Source organism: Uloborus diversus, chromosome 7 (assembly GCF_026930045.1).
Source record: "Uloborus diversus isolate 005 chromosome 7, Udiv.v.3.1, whole genome shotgun sequence".
Classification (NCBI taxonomy): Eukaryota; Metazoa; Arthropoda; class Arachnida; order Araneae; family Uloboridae; genus Uloborus; species Uloborus diversus.
Genome location: NC_072737.1, coordinates 126,189,275 through 126,205,446, shown reverse-complemented (window position 1 = coordinate 126,205,446; position 16,172 = coordinate 126,189,275). Strand labels below are relative to the sequence as shown.

General features: G+C 34.3%; 1 protein-coding gene across 1 annotated transcript in view; it reads right to left on the bottom strand.

Moving 5' to 3' along the window:
- The window catches only part of LOC129226142 (caskin-2-like), a 494,018-nt gene that overhangs the window by 31,265 nt on the left and 446,581 nt on the right, over positions 1-16,172 (bottom strand). Inside the window, exon 16 of the mRNA XM_054860742.1 lies at positions 4,258-4,368. Within this exon, the coding sequence (XP_054716717.1) occupies positions 4,258-4,368 (111 nt within the window). The remainder of the gene's footprint in view (positions 1-4,257; positions 4,369-16,172) is intronic.

Sequence of the window (16,172 nt, the reverse complement as noted above, 5' to 3'; positions counted from 1 at the left end):
TCACGTGTTTCAGTGTTAAAAAGAGCTTCCCAAAAGTTTTTCAGTGAGTAGTATGGCTCTGGTTGTTTGATGTTTGACCTTCGACAAGCTCATTTGTGTTTTGGTTAAAAGGGGAGAAACTTTTAGATTAGACACAACGCCAATGATTGTTATCGTAAAGCAAACCGGCATTCTTCACCCTTATTTTAACAAATATAACAGTTTCAGTCACAGAAGACCCGGAAATCAACTTTTCATAGTCAGGATGTAGTATGGCGGTGCTTCAAAACAATGTTTTTGCAAACTGAAAAAGAGTTTATAAAATAAAATCTAGTAGCTGCAATAGAGACAAGCATCTTTTACATCCATTTCCGTAAGCAAGGGAAATCTGTAATTCCAAACACTCCCTCCACCTTTCTCTTGCTCCGAGAAGATGTAGATTTGTACATGAGATTTTGTGATACGACCTCTGGAGTTAGATTTAGATGACTAGACTGATTAGTTTCTTTTAAAGATTAACAGTCAGACGCCGAAAGTATGTGGATAAAAGATAATTACGTGAATCAAACGTGCAGCGTTCGAAGTTCATAAAATAAAGTCACCCTTTAATCCTCGGAGCTTGTGATAATTGAACATAACCTTCAGATATGTTTTTCAGTAGGACAAAAATGAGTCTATAGTACTTGACGCGATGAAGTAAAGCGGCATATCGGATACATGTTTTTTCGAATTACGAATTTTATCTTACATGAATTTTCAGCTGTTAAGATTGAAAAAGTTCAAGGAATTTGTGTCGACTACTCAGCATCACGGTAGTGATAGAGCCATATAACGGAAGTTTATCAGTTAAAAATGGTCATGTGAGGCAATGCTTTATTTTTACTGATTTCAGCCGTTTCCAGGGCAAAAAGAAAGAGAACCTAAGGAATGAAAGGACAACGGTCCAAAACTTTTGTCCGTTTATTTTTTAACCTGTGGAATGTCGTTTTATTCAAGCATTAAAAAAAAAAGAATGGAGTTCTTTGTAATCCTCAGGATTCGTAGTTACCTGCAGTCCTTATAACTATCTGCATAATTTTAACTTGGTTTTTACAATTTTCATTTCCCGCACACAGGTAAACATTTCAACTGAGGCAGTAAAGAAGCAAAGTTGACTTTTAAAAAGTTTTGAGGAAAACGCGCGCAAAGTTTAAACTGTGTAGGTAGGCTTTCATTGAAAAGTTATCCAAAATCATGCAGTATAGCAGCACCCACTACCAAGAATACAAGAACTATTACTTGCCTCTAAGCAGAGAGTTTTGTCTACCATTTACAAAATTTTATTCTTTGCTTCTATGTGCTTCATATTAAGATAAATCGTCATTTTTTAAAACTGCAAAATGGTGTGTTGGTTGCACTTGCAAGTTTTAACACATTGCACATAAATGCTCCAATGATAATTGATAATTTTCAACTGCAAGATCACTTGAAGACAGCTTACCAAGAATTAATTTATTCACTTAATCGCCCAATACTAATTATTACTGGAATGATGCATTAACAGACTAACCAATGCCCACAGCCGTTAAACCGGATTAAGTTAACGACTGAAAACTCCAGATTTCACTGATGCAAATGCGAGAGCTTAATCGGGCAACCAGGAAGAAAGAGTCAACACAATCTTCTGGGCTTAATCCTCTTAAGGGTGCACAGTCTTTCGCAAGTGACAAAAGTAAACAGAGAGGAAGAGAATAAAAATGTCCTCGCAATAACGGTCTCTTGTCGAGGCAAATGCAATTATGAGCGGGAGCCGAAGTAAAAGCTTTTTGAGAGAACGTTGCCATGCGGAGAAAGGATCATTACAGGTGACTCGTGGCGCAGTGGAAATCTCCGGGATTTTGATGTCCAAAGAAAATAGAATTTAAAATATAAAATTGCATTGTACGTACGGCGATCTCATTAAAACAAAATTTAAGTCCACAACATATATCTGTACCTGGGAAGTAAAGGACAGACACTATGTGCATTTTTTTTCAAAAAGGGGATCTAAGCAATATATTACTCAACCGTAATTCACTATTCAGAGCAAGACTGCAAAGTAGGAGTCGGACTGATTTTGGGGTAAAAGAGTCCGAGTCGATCAATTTCCATTAAAGTCCGCAACTCTGCCAGTATTAGTGGACTCGTAGTTGGACCTTAGAGCAGCAATGTAAATGGAGGGAGCAACTCAAATCATTGGCTTAGCAAAAGCCGAGGCTACGACTCCAAGTCACGTGACTCAACAACGATGAATGGTTGACCAGTTAAGCTGGCGAAAGAAACCTGATTTCTTCCAATGCTTTGCTTTAAAATATATACCGTGAATTGGGGTCTTTGGTTCATGTAAGAAAGTCGTCACTCTCCCCATTTTGTCTCTTCTCAATGAGCTAGACTGATTTCGGGGTAAAAGAATCTGTCATCTTCCATCAAAGTCCGCTGTTCTGCCAATGCTAGAGGAGTCGGAGGCAGGGAGGGGGGTGGGAGAAGGGACCTATTGGCTGGGGCCCGAGCCTGAGGGGGACCTGAGATTTTTAAAATGAGGGTGAGTTATATGCAGAGACGTAAGGCAAACAATATGGAGGGGGGGGGGGGGCGTAAAATCATTTGCTACGGGGCTCAAAATTTCTATGCACGCCCATGGTGGGAGGTTCTAAAATTTCCGGATTCGGAAGAGATCATTTTTCTTCCAACTCCGTAGCCCTGATTCAGAAATATAATACACTAAGTTCTATTTTTTATAGTAAACAATGTAGATAATGGAAAGAACTTTCTGGCAAATTTCACATGCTAGTGTGAAGTAAAAGGACTTCAAAGGCACTTCCTGGAGACTTCTGTTTTTGTGGCTAAGTGCTATTTAACCCCAGGAACAGATATACGTTGTAACAATATTCTCATAAGCTATGCAAGTTTATTACTGTACACTATTATGTGTTCGCCATAAAGAAGACGAAGTCAAGCAGTTGTAGCAAATTATTGGTCAATCAAGCTATACTGATGTAACGTGTGAGGCAGTCATTGCACAAGTGATGCATAAACAAAGCAATATTATGTAATAAGCGAAAATATACATAGAGGCAGTGAGAAGCAAAGGAATGTAAGTGGACATTTTCATGTTTTGAGTAAAACGCGTTTAAAGATAAGGTCCTAGGTAGGTTTTTATTGAAAAGTTTTTCTAAATCATGCTGTATAGCAGCATCTAGCAGAGCTACTAGTATTATCTCTTGCCCCAAGACAGAGGGGAGGTTCACCTGCCATTTTTATTGGTTATCTTCAAAATTTTAATTTTGCCACTTATTTGCTTCTCACTGCCTCAATTGTGCGCTAGGAAGCTAACGAGGAGTGAAAATTTTCAAATATAGATCAAGTTTAGCCTCTGGTTTTTGTTAAATTTGGAACGCTTATAACGCCTGCCCTAATTCACTTGAACACTTGAAACAAACTTCATTTTTACAACTCGAAAAAAAAAGTTTATAATTAATTTGAATTCTGAAATTTTGAATTCAGATTATGTTTTTCGCAATCACGAGATGCGACAGAACCCTACTTATTGGTTACTACCTTACTCACTTGTTTCTAGAAACGGCTCCTGACCCTCCTCTTGGGCGGTTACGCGTGTACAGTTGTGTATGTGTAGGCTAGTGTGTGCGTAGACGTGTGTGTATGCACGTTCGCGTGTGTGTATGTGCGTAAAGGTGTGTGTCTGTATGCGTATGAGCGTGCGTGTATGTAGGACATGGAAGCCACCTACCAGGAGCAGCGGCTACCGGGAGGAGTCGCGCCTACAGAAGACGGTGGGGTTGAAAAAGGAACCAAACATCAAGGACGGTCAAGTGAAAAAAATTAGCAATCGTGATTGCTCAAAAAAAAAGTTCTCTCAAATGCTATAGGTTTAGGATTGCAATTTTTTTTTGTTCCACTTTTAAGCAATCTGTTTGATATTTTTTCTTAAAAGCTTAATCAGAAAAACCTAATTCAAAATTTAAATTTTAAAAAAATATTTAAAAAAATAATAAAAAGTTCCAGGGCACACCGTTGGAATCCAAAGTAATTTTTCACAGCATTTCAAGGCTACGCCATTTTTCAAACTAAAAGAACCATAAACTCTGACAAGGAGCCATTTAAAAGAGATTTCTGGCAAATAAAATTATGTCTTCAGTATCATAAATCCTTTAAATGCGCTTATTAGTCATGAACCACTTAAAGAAATTATGGTAGTTACAGATAAGACTTCCCCATCTTGAGGGATGAGCTGAATCTTACCTCGGGGGTCATTCTCGATATCGTAGGCATGTCGTATCCGGCTTGTTGGAACAGAGGGCAGTATTCTTCGAATTTCAAACTAGTCAACCAAGCAGATAAAATTTCACCATCCTGCAAGAAAAAGACAGAAAAAGTTATTTTCTTTTCTTGATGCATAAATTAGAATATATACATACATAAAATGTTCCCCTCCTTCTTCACTACTTCATTGTAAATTTTAAATCTATTTAAAAGCAGATAGAGCACGTTCGAAAATGTTGCCTAAGCTGAATCTCGTGCGACGCAGTACATACAAAGTTCAAGTACATTTAAATTGTTTCCAGATGTCATTGTAAAACATGGCAAATTAAAGGAAATTACAAAACAAGAATTGTTGATATCATTGCTACCCAAACTTATTTGTCCACCTGTTTTCAGAAACTCATTTCTGACTCTTTGACCAGTGACAGATACAAGGGGAGGGTCATGGGGGTCATTACCCCCCTAAACGTCAACAATATTATCCGTCCACATTGCGCTCAAACAATTTATGAATAAAATGCAAATGATTTCAGTAGCCTTTTTAATTTATTCATTATTTTTTAAAGTAAAATTTTGAAATATTAATTCACTTCATTGCTTATGAAATTAACTAGTAACTTTATGCTTTTCTAAGTGCCTTATTGGCTGATTTGGTCCCTTTTATTGGCTCCCAAGCAGTTTAAGAATTTTTCGTACCCCAAACCATAGTTTCACTCAAGGGGGAGGAGGAGGTCATTCTTCCACGTGACCCTCCCTAAAATGGTAGTCTGTATCCGCCCCTGTCATTGACTACAAATTCGCAACAAACATTCCTATTACCGGTTGATGATGATTGGTTGTTTTGGAAAGTACCAGAACATAATTCTTATACGTAACATTGAAAATAGCAATGTGCCATGTAGATCACCATCGCAGGTCCTACATAGCCTGCGAGCTGTAGATTGGCATCACTGGGTAAGAGCACTTGATCAAGTCGCCCTTCACACAAAAAACTAAATCATAAGTGATTCGTCCAAACAACGATGCTATAGACAGGTGCACAACTCTCTCTTTTTGTGTCAGAGGTTAAAATCCAAAAATAATGTTTCTAATTCTAAGTTGAAGAGCATGACTGCAAGAGTAGAACCCCCCCCCCCCCAAAAAAAAATAGAAACAGTTCACATATCTGTCGTTACAAAAATATACGAGTTACAATAACTATTCCTGTTTTGTTTAAACCGTTTTGAAACTCTGATTGTCTGAGGTTGTTGGCCTATCTAAATTGTCGTGGAAAAATGGGGAGGGGGACGCAACTGCGAAAAAATTGGAATTAGAACGTATTGAAGCAATAAAAATAAAGGACTTTTTATTGATTGAAATAACGAAAGGAAAACAAATCTTTATCTAAGATAAAGAAAAAGTTCATCAGAAAAGACAGGTAGAAAAAGAAAGAAAAATCAACGAAAGAGAGAGAGAGAGAGAGAAAGAGAAATAACTGCTTTTGGCATTTGGTTTGACTCGGATAAATTATGATTTTGAATTTATCTTCTTTCATATTCCAGAGGGAAAAAACATGGATTTTTGCTTTATTTTGAAATGTTTACTGACTTATAAAGTTTCTTGAACTAAAGACCGTAGAAATCATGAAATCATTCATTTCGAATTATTCAAGTCGAAAACAGTTTTCAATAAAACAGTATTCAAAACAAAATATATTTTTTCCCAAGACCATACCCAAAGAGAGAGAAAAAAATAAAGGTTCACTTCGTAGTATAAATTAATCTATTGAAACATTTTACTTCGCAATAAAATGCACATAAAGTCGCAGAAAGGCCCGTTTAACGTGAAATTTACGGCTAGTAAGAAAACCGACAATCACCTTTAATGACTGTAGTAATTTTTTATGAGTCTGTAAAACTAAAAATCACTTGAGTGCAATTATGAGATAAGTTCTAAATTGAAAGCGGTAAAGAGTAGGATATTCATGAGTGCTTCAGGTACGAAAGATTTTCTGGGACAAGAATCAATTTCCTCTTGACATTTAATCATTGCTTTTGGAATTTGAAGTTAAATATAAAGCCGTAAAAACAGACGATTCTGAACACTTTTTGTGCCTTTTAAATCGATTCGATTCTGGGGCGGCCATCTTTTTTTTTTTTTTTGGTGATATAGTACCAGCGATAAATAAGTAGCCAAATGTTGTTGGCAAAAAAATCGTACTAATAGGTGGTGAACCACTAACGTTTGGGGGTGACAGGATATTAAAAAAGGGTGATGGTAGGAAAGAGGAAATTACAGTAACAAAATAACGAAAATTACGAAATGTCGTGAAGGGAAATTTGTTCACTGACGTTTTTGCGTGGGTTCAAATTTATCATCATTATCGCTATTTATGCCCGCGTATGGCGTTTTATTTTATTAGTATAAATTATTATTATTATTTTTTTCATTTTCACACAATTGTTAATTCTAGCAGTATAATACAAATAAAAGCCCTGAGCACTGAATCATATGATGTTAAAAATATGAATAGCCAATATGAATTTAGTAAACTACCATTCATCAACTTTCTATGTTAATATTAAAAGCATAACGATTATTTAAAAAAAAAATATGATGACCAGTTCCAGTAGAGAGTTCAGATTTACACATTGTTATGCTCCACATTTATAAATCTGATTGTCAGACAGTATGCATCAATGCTCTGCAAAGAACTACAGAGAAAAATTCTAAATGACTGCTAAAAGACTATTATAACCAGCTGCTTTTTATAAACACTAAATAAATTTATGTCTTCTTTATACATGTTGTGCATATGTTTCGATATAAGTACACATAAAACCTATTATACAATTAGTCATCACTAGATTGAAGTATTTTTTTTTATCTATGGAACCTAACTCCTATTTTAACAGTACTATTAAGTCCTAATTTACGCGGTAATGCCGTAAAACGTAACCCCCGCGTAAAACGAGGGTCTACTGTAACCCAAATCATGTATCATGCTGCAGAAAAGGAAGGCACAGGCATTCATAGTTCCAAAAAGTTGAAGGATTGAATTTTGAAAAACATTCCCAAGTTTCTGCAAAAAAGTGAAGCTTAAGAGAAATGGCTAAATTCGCAAGAGACATCACTATTCCGAATGCTTTACATTCTAGTACAAAACGTGAGACTAGGCGATGATGTGGGGATATTCGCCACAAAAAGAACAAAGGGAATGTCTCTCTCAATAAAGCTGAATCAGAACGGCATGGGGACGTCTTCCTCGCAATTCAATCTTGGACAAAGTTTGGACGGGATCCAAATCTCTTCCGCTGTTGCGGAAAGAAAAAATGCAACATGAGGGATTTTGTTTAAAGCTCCCAATTCTGAGGCAATGCGGTGGGAGCATAAAACGGACGCGTGTTCGATGTCGAGATTTATGGCGGCGATTAAAAAGAAGTTTTTTTTTCTGCTTGCGCCATATTCCTCTTTTTTCACATTTATTCATCCAGTTTTTTTATGAATGGCTGCAAGATTGACACAATCTGTACTTCCGCTTGAAAAAGGAAGATAGTTAAAACGTCATTAGGGAAAGAACTTGGGTTTATCAGTTGCAAAATTCATAATAAGTGTCAATTAGGGAAGATACTTTTTAAATGTGTCAGTGCAATGGGAAGGTGGAATTACTGGATTTGACTAAATAGGAGTTTAAAAGGGAGCATTTTTTCCTGATATTGTTCTTTTGTTCAGTGGCGTTGCCATTATGACATATTATGTATACGATCGCATACACATATTGTGCATAACCGATTACTGGGAGTATACCCTCAGAAAAATTGATGGGAACATCACTGTTTTTGTTAGCAGGAAAAGATATCCATGCAAGAAAAGTAGCATTGGCTCCCGTAATAAAATTCTACAAACTCTTTTGAAGTGATATGGAAACATGGTAGTGGTACAAATACAACGTTTTTCACTGATTAGAAAAAAAATGTTTCATTTTTTTTTTTTTTTTGACTCTAACATGAGCGCTGATGTTTAATATTGTAAACATCATACTGAAATAAGACGTCAAATATATACCAAGACAGGAATAGTTAATTCCAAAAAAAAAACACACACACACACACACATCAAAGTAATGACTTAGAGATAGAAATTGCAGTCTCAAGTTTCGTGATTCACAATGAATTTTTTTAGCAAACGCAAAAAATTGAGATCTTCAGAGTGTAAGAAACTTTGTTTTAAAACTAATATTTACCCAAAATAGAATCCATTTAACTCAATACAACGTTTTGAAGGGTCAACCAATTTATGCTTAGACTTTTTAAATTCGGTTTTGGGAATGTTCTTTAGCACCTGTGACACGTTCTTAGAATAGCTAGAACATCATTGTAAAAAAACTCCTTTCGCTGCAGTTTTCAGTTTCGGGATCAAAGAAATAGTCACACGATGATAAACCAGATGAATACGAAGGACGATCGAGGACACAAATCTACTATTTTCAGTTCCCGAAACTGAAAACTGCAATAAAAGGAGCTTTTTACGATGATGTTCCAGCTATTCCAAGAGCGTGGTACAGGAGCTAAAAACAATCCCAAAACCTAATTTAAAAAGCCTATGGATAAAATGGATGACCGTTCAAAACGCAGTATTGAGTTAAATTGATCCTATTTTCAACAAATATAAACGTTATAACATATTACCATCCTTATTTTGTTCTATCACTAAAAAGTTCGGTGATTTTTTGGTCACACTGAGAACATTAAATATGGGATAGCATTAAAGAATGAAATGCATTTAAATATTTGCTTCAGTTCATTTAAGGAAGAAAAGCATTACAATGTTTCAAAGTTTCATGAAGATTAAATACCATTATGTACATGAACAAACATAAAATGTACACTTAAGGCTTTTAAAAGAAGATATGAAATTTTAGAACAGAAATTATTTCAGAGTCCATTTAGAACCACTATATTATACTATTATAAAAACGAAATAAATTATCCTTTTAACCTCATTAATTAGTCGAGATAATTTAAACTCAAACTAAGCGTACAATGTTCACTAATTAAGGAAAAAGACAACAAGTCAAAGAGAAAAAAAGGAAGAGGTAAGAAACGGAAGACACGTATGATGAAGGTTTAAAACACTCCTTTTGTTACACTATTGAAGCTTTCGGAAATGATTCACATTTCGCCATTTTCTGCATTTTTTAAATGTCGATGATATCCGAGTGCAGACTGACTTTCCTTCCTCAAAAATAATCACCCAAAGAATGCGTTTCAGGGAAAAGAGGGGAAGAACGTCTTTTTAGAAATGCAAGCTTTTTTCTTTCCATAGAATAAAAAAGTATATGCTTAGTTTCTCAAGGCTTCATTTATCCAGGCTGACTATCGTTAGTAAAAATGAAAAGTGAAGAAAACGAAACAAGCAGACTTAAAAAAGATTCGTACGATAAGTTACTGCCGAAAGCATGTTCTGATATTTGTACTTCCATCTTATTTCAATACCCTCATGAACTACAAATCTTAGATACAATGAAATGAACTTCTTGAGAATTGCGGAAAAAAATCGGCGTTTCAAAATAATAATAATAATAATAATAATAATAAATAAATAAATAAAATAAATAAATAAATAAATAAATAAAATAAAAACATAGTATATGGGGTCACTCTATAGTGCTTGGATGTGAAATATCCCGTACGTAGCGCTAAATCTCGTAATATTTATATTTGTTTCCTGTAAAAACACAAATGAGAGTTAAAAGTAATAGAGAACTTCGTTATCTGTATTTTTACAGTAAAAAAGAAAATAGAAGTATTTCTAGATTTTGATATATCTCGAAATATTTATTACATATTTTTTTCACTGTAAAAACACAAATGAGAGTTAATAAAGCAGAAAACTTCGTTATCTGTATTTTTAGTAAAAAAAGGAAATAGAAATATTTCGGGATTTAGCTAAATCTTGAAATATTTATACATTTTTTTCTCTGTAAAAACATAAATGATAGTTAAAAATAATAGAAAACTTCGTTATCAGAATTTTTACAGAGAAAAAGAAAATAGAAATATTTCGAGATTTAGCTAAATCTCGAAATATTTATACGTTTTCCCTGTAAAAACACAAATGAGAGTTAAAAATAATAGATAACTTTGTTATCAGTATTTTTATTGCGAAAAAATAGAGAAATATTTCGAGATTTAGCGTTACGTACGGGATTTATGCCAGGGATTTTTTTATCAGTTATGCACCACCCTTAACTATAAACAAATCTCAAAGACAACTTTTTTTAAAAAAAACTGTACTATTATCGCGATGTCCAGTGTTTTCGAATGGACAGTTATATGACAAGTAGAGTTCATTTATTTGATACTTGGAAATCAATATTTCTAATGACGAGGAAGAAACATACTCAGTAGTAGTAGACGTTTTATAAGTAATACAGTTCACACAGAAGTTTTAAGTATAAACTGAGTTTTGATGCTTCATTTCATACGGGAAGATTTCAAAAATTGGATAATTGGCGATTTTTATCCATTGGCGTCAAATTTTTTGTTTCCAATGCCGGCGCGAAAAATGTTTTTCCTTTGCATACGTAAACGAAGAGTAGGGAAATGTCTATTTGCATAGGGTTAGTACAAAGCAACATGGTCTCCAAAATAAAATTATTCAAGCCAAGAATTTGACGACAACACCAATTTCTCAATGGGGTTGTTTTCTTCAGTCAAAAGTACTACTTTTAGTCACTGAAATTGATAGAATAAGCAAAAAAAAAAAAAAAAAAAACGTGGAACCAGAAAATAAGTTTTATTTTCCCGAAAGTTATTTTTTCTTATTTTTTTTTTAAATATTCGATTTTAGAAATAAAGCGTGGTCTTTCTTTATGACGTTACAAGTGATGTACTTTGGCGGGCTTCTCAATTGCCCGCTAAATGTTTACGCTTTGCTGTCAACCGCGTTTCCCGGTTATGATAATTTGCGATGTGCGCTAATGGCATCAGTGAATGGCCTTTCATCGCTTTTGATGCCATGTGCAGAAGCGTAAAAAAATTTCAATCTGCTCACCGATTTAAAAAATGGCTAAAAAATATTTTGTTTTCAAATTATTTAAAAAATGGTTAAAATCTATGTTTTTAAACAAGCTATTTCTGAGAGAAAAAAAAAAAACTTTTAAAATCTCGGAAACGACTCCATTACCAAAATATCCTCTTTCATCCATTTATTTTGAGATACAGACAAAAGGCAAAATTGGAATAAATTATTACTATTTGGTATTGTGTGTACATATAAAAATTGTATGTTTCCAGATATGCAGTAAACATGAGTAAGAGTAGAAATAAAAATGTTGGAAATAGTTAAATTCAAACAAGTTTTCTCAAATATACATTTATGAATATGGTCGATTTTTGACCACTGGGCGAACACTAGTAGTTAAATAATTTTTAAAAATGAAGAAAAATGTAAATATAATTTTTGGAAATATTCCAATTGCTCTTTTCCCTCCACTATCACCGATGCAAAATTTTTATTTTAAAATACAAACCGAGGAAAAAAAATTGACCAAGTTTTAGAGACCTATTTTCGCTTTGTAATGTGTGAAATACGTTTGTAGGAACGTTAAAAATACAGTTAAGGCGTGTGCAGGTAAAAAGCAGTAACTGCAAATTTCTCATTTTTAAATTCTTTTGCATTTTTTTCATGTGTTGTATAACTTTGTTGTATAAGCTTGCTTATGTGGTTTCCGCTGAAGAAAAGGCGCGAAAAAAACATCCAATTTCACCATTTCCCTATTGTTAGCATTGAATCCTACACACATTTCTTCAAATATCTCAAAAACTTATTTCTGCAGATACTGCCATTTACCTGCCCACTGCAGTATAAGTTTCAACAATATCTTTTTTTTTTTTCACTAAAATTTTCCAGCGCGTGAAATATTTTAATCACGAGAAAAAACGTTGTGATGTACGACTTCCTTTTACTCCAATTTAATGTCATTTCCCCATTCTTGGCAATTTTTATGTGATTCAATAGTTTACTCTCTAAATTTTACCAACAATGATTTCCCCCCAGAAAGGTGGGAAAAGACCCCCTTAGGAACACCCAAATGCAACCAAAAGGGGAGGTGCACAACAAGACCTTACTAGGAGTCTACGTACCAAATTTCAACTTTCTAGGACTTACCGTTCTTGAGTTATGCGACATATATACGCACATCCACACATATGAACATACATACATATGTACACACAGACGTCACGAGAAAATTCGTTGTAATTAACTCGGGAATCATCATTATGGATATTTTGCGTGTCTTACGTTCTTAGGCACTAATCCACGTGTGGTCGAGTCGAAAAAAAAAAAAAAAAAACTCAATATTCATTTGGGGACGAGTAAAATGGAAATTAAAGTCGATTTTTGAGTGAAAATTTTTTTTCGCGAATACAATACTTCCTTTTTTGTAAAAGGAAGTAAAAAACAACATAGTAATTAAAGAAACTAATTATTTATCGTCATTGCATTAGGAAGAGGTAAAAGTCGGTGGAGAACTCAACCCTGACGACCTTCGTTTAATAAGAGTCACTTCCAGTTCAAGAATCATCAGCACCGCAGCCATAATAATAATAATAAGCATCCATAGCTTCGAACATAATTACCCGCTAATTAGATTAACGTACAGGGCCAGTGACTAAGTCTCCGTTCCAGAAAGCGGAAGTTGTATGATTGCCTTTACTTTAAGTACTAACCCAAGTGAGAAACCTTTCAAGATGTTGCGAGCAGGCAATTAGAAACATTACAATTTTTTCGGCTGGGCGTTACTTTTGCTTTATTGCACTCTTTTTTTTTTATTTCCGGGAAAATATTACAAAATTCATTGCCTTATTTATGACTAATATGCAAATTTACGTTTTTGTAAAGTGAACGTAATGTCACATAACAGTAAACAAACAGATGCGAAGTTGTGAATTAGTAAGTGCAAACCGTTCGTTCATTGGTGCTCAGTTTTACCTTAGAAAAACTTTTTATTCTGTCCTATTCAATGGAAAATCATTTGCATTGGATATTAAAAAGGATCCTACCATACGAATTTATCAGTAAAAATTCTCTGTTTAACCTCTGGCTATCTTTATACCTATTCATATGTCGGCTTCTGTTTTTAATTTCAACAAATGTTTTGTTCTACCTGAACGTTCTATGTATCTTTGTTACTAATTTTGAGTTTCCCATCAATAATCTATGGGCAACCATACAAATCGAATATTTAGATTTTTACAATGTCAAATCAAAATAGCTCAGGATCTAAAAAAGAGAAACCTTTTTCACACACACTGTAAAAAGTATATCCATCTTTATTTATCTATCTGTTTAATCTACCTTGGGGTATAAATAAGCAGACTAAATTTGGTTTATGATAGAAATTTGTCGAAGTACTAAAATTTTCGGTGCAACCGAAATCAATATGATGCAGCACTCTAGTCTTGAAATAAAATATCATATTTACCTAAGCCCTATAATTTTTGGTTTTGCAAAAATCAGTATCTTTATCTAGAGCTAAAACAACTAATTTCACTTGTAATTCAAGTATAATTAAAATAATTTTAAACTGTATGTAAAAGTTCCTAATGCACATACAATTTAAATTTATTTAGAGACTTTTATCCCTTGAATCTTCAGAATTTCGCTTAAGCGTAAAAGTTAGATTGATCCAGGGGAAAAAAAATAACAAAATTTACGAACAATTTTCTCAAAACTGATATTTTTGACATGGGCTGTTCTTTCTCAAAGTTAGAGATATAATCTTTTAGATTTTTGCCCCATACTGTATTAATAATGGGAAATACTTGATGCTGGTACACAAAACAGAATTAAAGAGTAGATTTTGTGATTATATTTTACCTTTATTTCCCTTACACTACTTCTATTGACTAAGAGCGTGTAATATAAAAAATTATTGAAAAAACACTTGATGTTGTACAACTATGATGAAGACTAATGGATACTTTATTTCTAAATCATACATGTTGACTGCTAATATGGGACCAACACTAATCAAAGAATGTGTCATAGGAAAGTAGGTTGGGAACCCCTCGACGCACACATTGTGTGAGTTTCTTCATGCAATTGAAAAACTATGCTATTTAAGACACACATGTTCTCTGCTTCGTAACACATGTTCCTATTGCTGAAATTGAATTTTTACCATACATTTTTCATCATTAACAACAATTACCGATTCGAAACCGAGTATAACAATGGTACTACTGCTTCTACCTTCCAATGTTTACATTATATAACAACCGCAACAGATGGAAAACACGACAAAAAAACAATTGAGGAGTAACGCGCTGTTTGTCCTAAAACAAAAGTAATTTCCGGAAGGCTTTTTCCAAACGAGCAGTTTCGAAAGCTATCGGATCAAAGCATCACTTTCTCTTTGGCCTGTACCCGATGGCTCGAACCAAAGGTCGAAAGTTGTTTGACCTTAAAACTTGACAAGGATCTTTTGATTTAGAAGAGTTCGACTCTTGAGTTGGACGAATGAGTAACACTTCAACCACCTGTTACGATCAGAAATTCCTTCGCATACTTCTCTTCAGGTCCTTCAGTGAAATACGTGGTTAAATGAGCACAAAACGATTAATAAGGATATTTAGAATTTACAAATGGAGTTAGTTCAGACTGGGTTCAGTCTTTTATGAAAAACAGAATTAAAGAGGAAAAAAACGAACAATAATTTGTTTAGTGTAATCATATTTATAAGAGTATTATTTTGGTCAATTGCTGTTGGTTGCATTAATATTCCTGATCTTTTGCAAGAGTTGTGAATGATCTGTCACCATATATAAAATGGTGAAAATATCACCTAAGTCATTGTTGCCAACAGGAAAACGCAAATATAAAAGAGAAAATGTAAAATATCATAATTATAACAGTACAGTTCAGCACATGGAAAGTTTTTCTACAGCTGTGCTTTCAAATTATCAATCTCGGTTTAAAAAAGTGAAGAAACTTATTTTCAGAGCAAATAAGTTTAATGTTATGCATTTGAAATTTTTTAGAATGAAGTAAATCAAATTACCATCAGGTTCAAAAATTACATAATGCTTACTTTTTTTTAACATTTTAAAAATTTCCTCTTCCGCAGACGATTTTAGTTAGTGTTATTCACTGAGCTGTATAGCAAATTAGGGCACGATCTGTTAAGTCCGTTTTCAACACTACGTACTTCAACCGTCTAACAACCCAAAAACTCCGCTCTCAATAAATAATCCCAAGTTTTTATCATCATTGATATTTTATTTTAATAGTATGAAGGGTTCGCTATTAGTTAAGCTGACTCGCGCTGGCTTTGGTGGGCAAGAGGTAGCAAAGGGCGCGAAAAAATGGTGAACAAAAACATCATAGTATAACGCGTGATTTTTTAATATTTTATTAGGGGTACTATTACGAGTTAAACCTTACAAAGCCAGACACTTAGCGCGCTGGCTTTGCGCAGCCAGACACTTCAAAGCAGGGAAAAAATGGTGCACAAAAACATCATAGTATAAAGCGTGATTTTTTTATATTTTGTAAGGGGTGCTACTAGGAGTTATGCCTTACAATGCCAGACACTTCGCACGCTGGCCTTGCGCAGCCAGACACCTCAAAGTTGGGAAAAATCGTGTCCAAAAACATCATAGTATAAAGCGTGATTTTTTTATATTTTGTAAGGGGTGCTAATAGGAGTTATGCCTTACAATGCCAGACCCTTCGCACGCTGGCCTTGCGCAGCCAGACACTTCAAAGTTGGGAAAAATCGTGTCCAAAAACATCATAATATAAAGCGTGATTTTTTTTATATTTTGTAAGGGGTGCTACTGGGAGTTACGCCTTACAATGCCAGACACTTCGCACGCTGGCCTTGCGCAGCCAGACACTTAAAATAA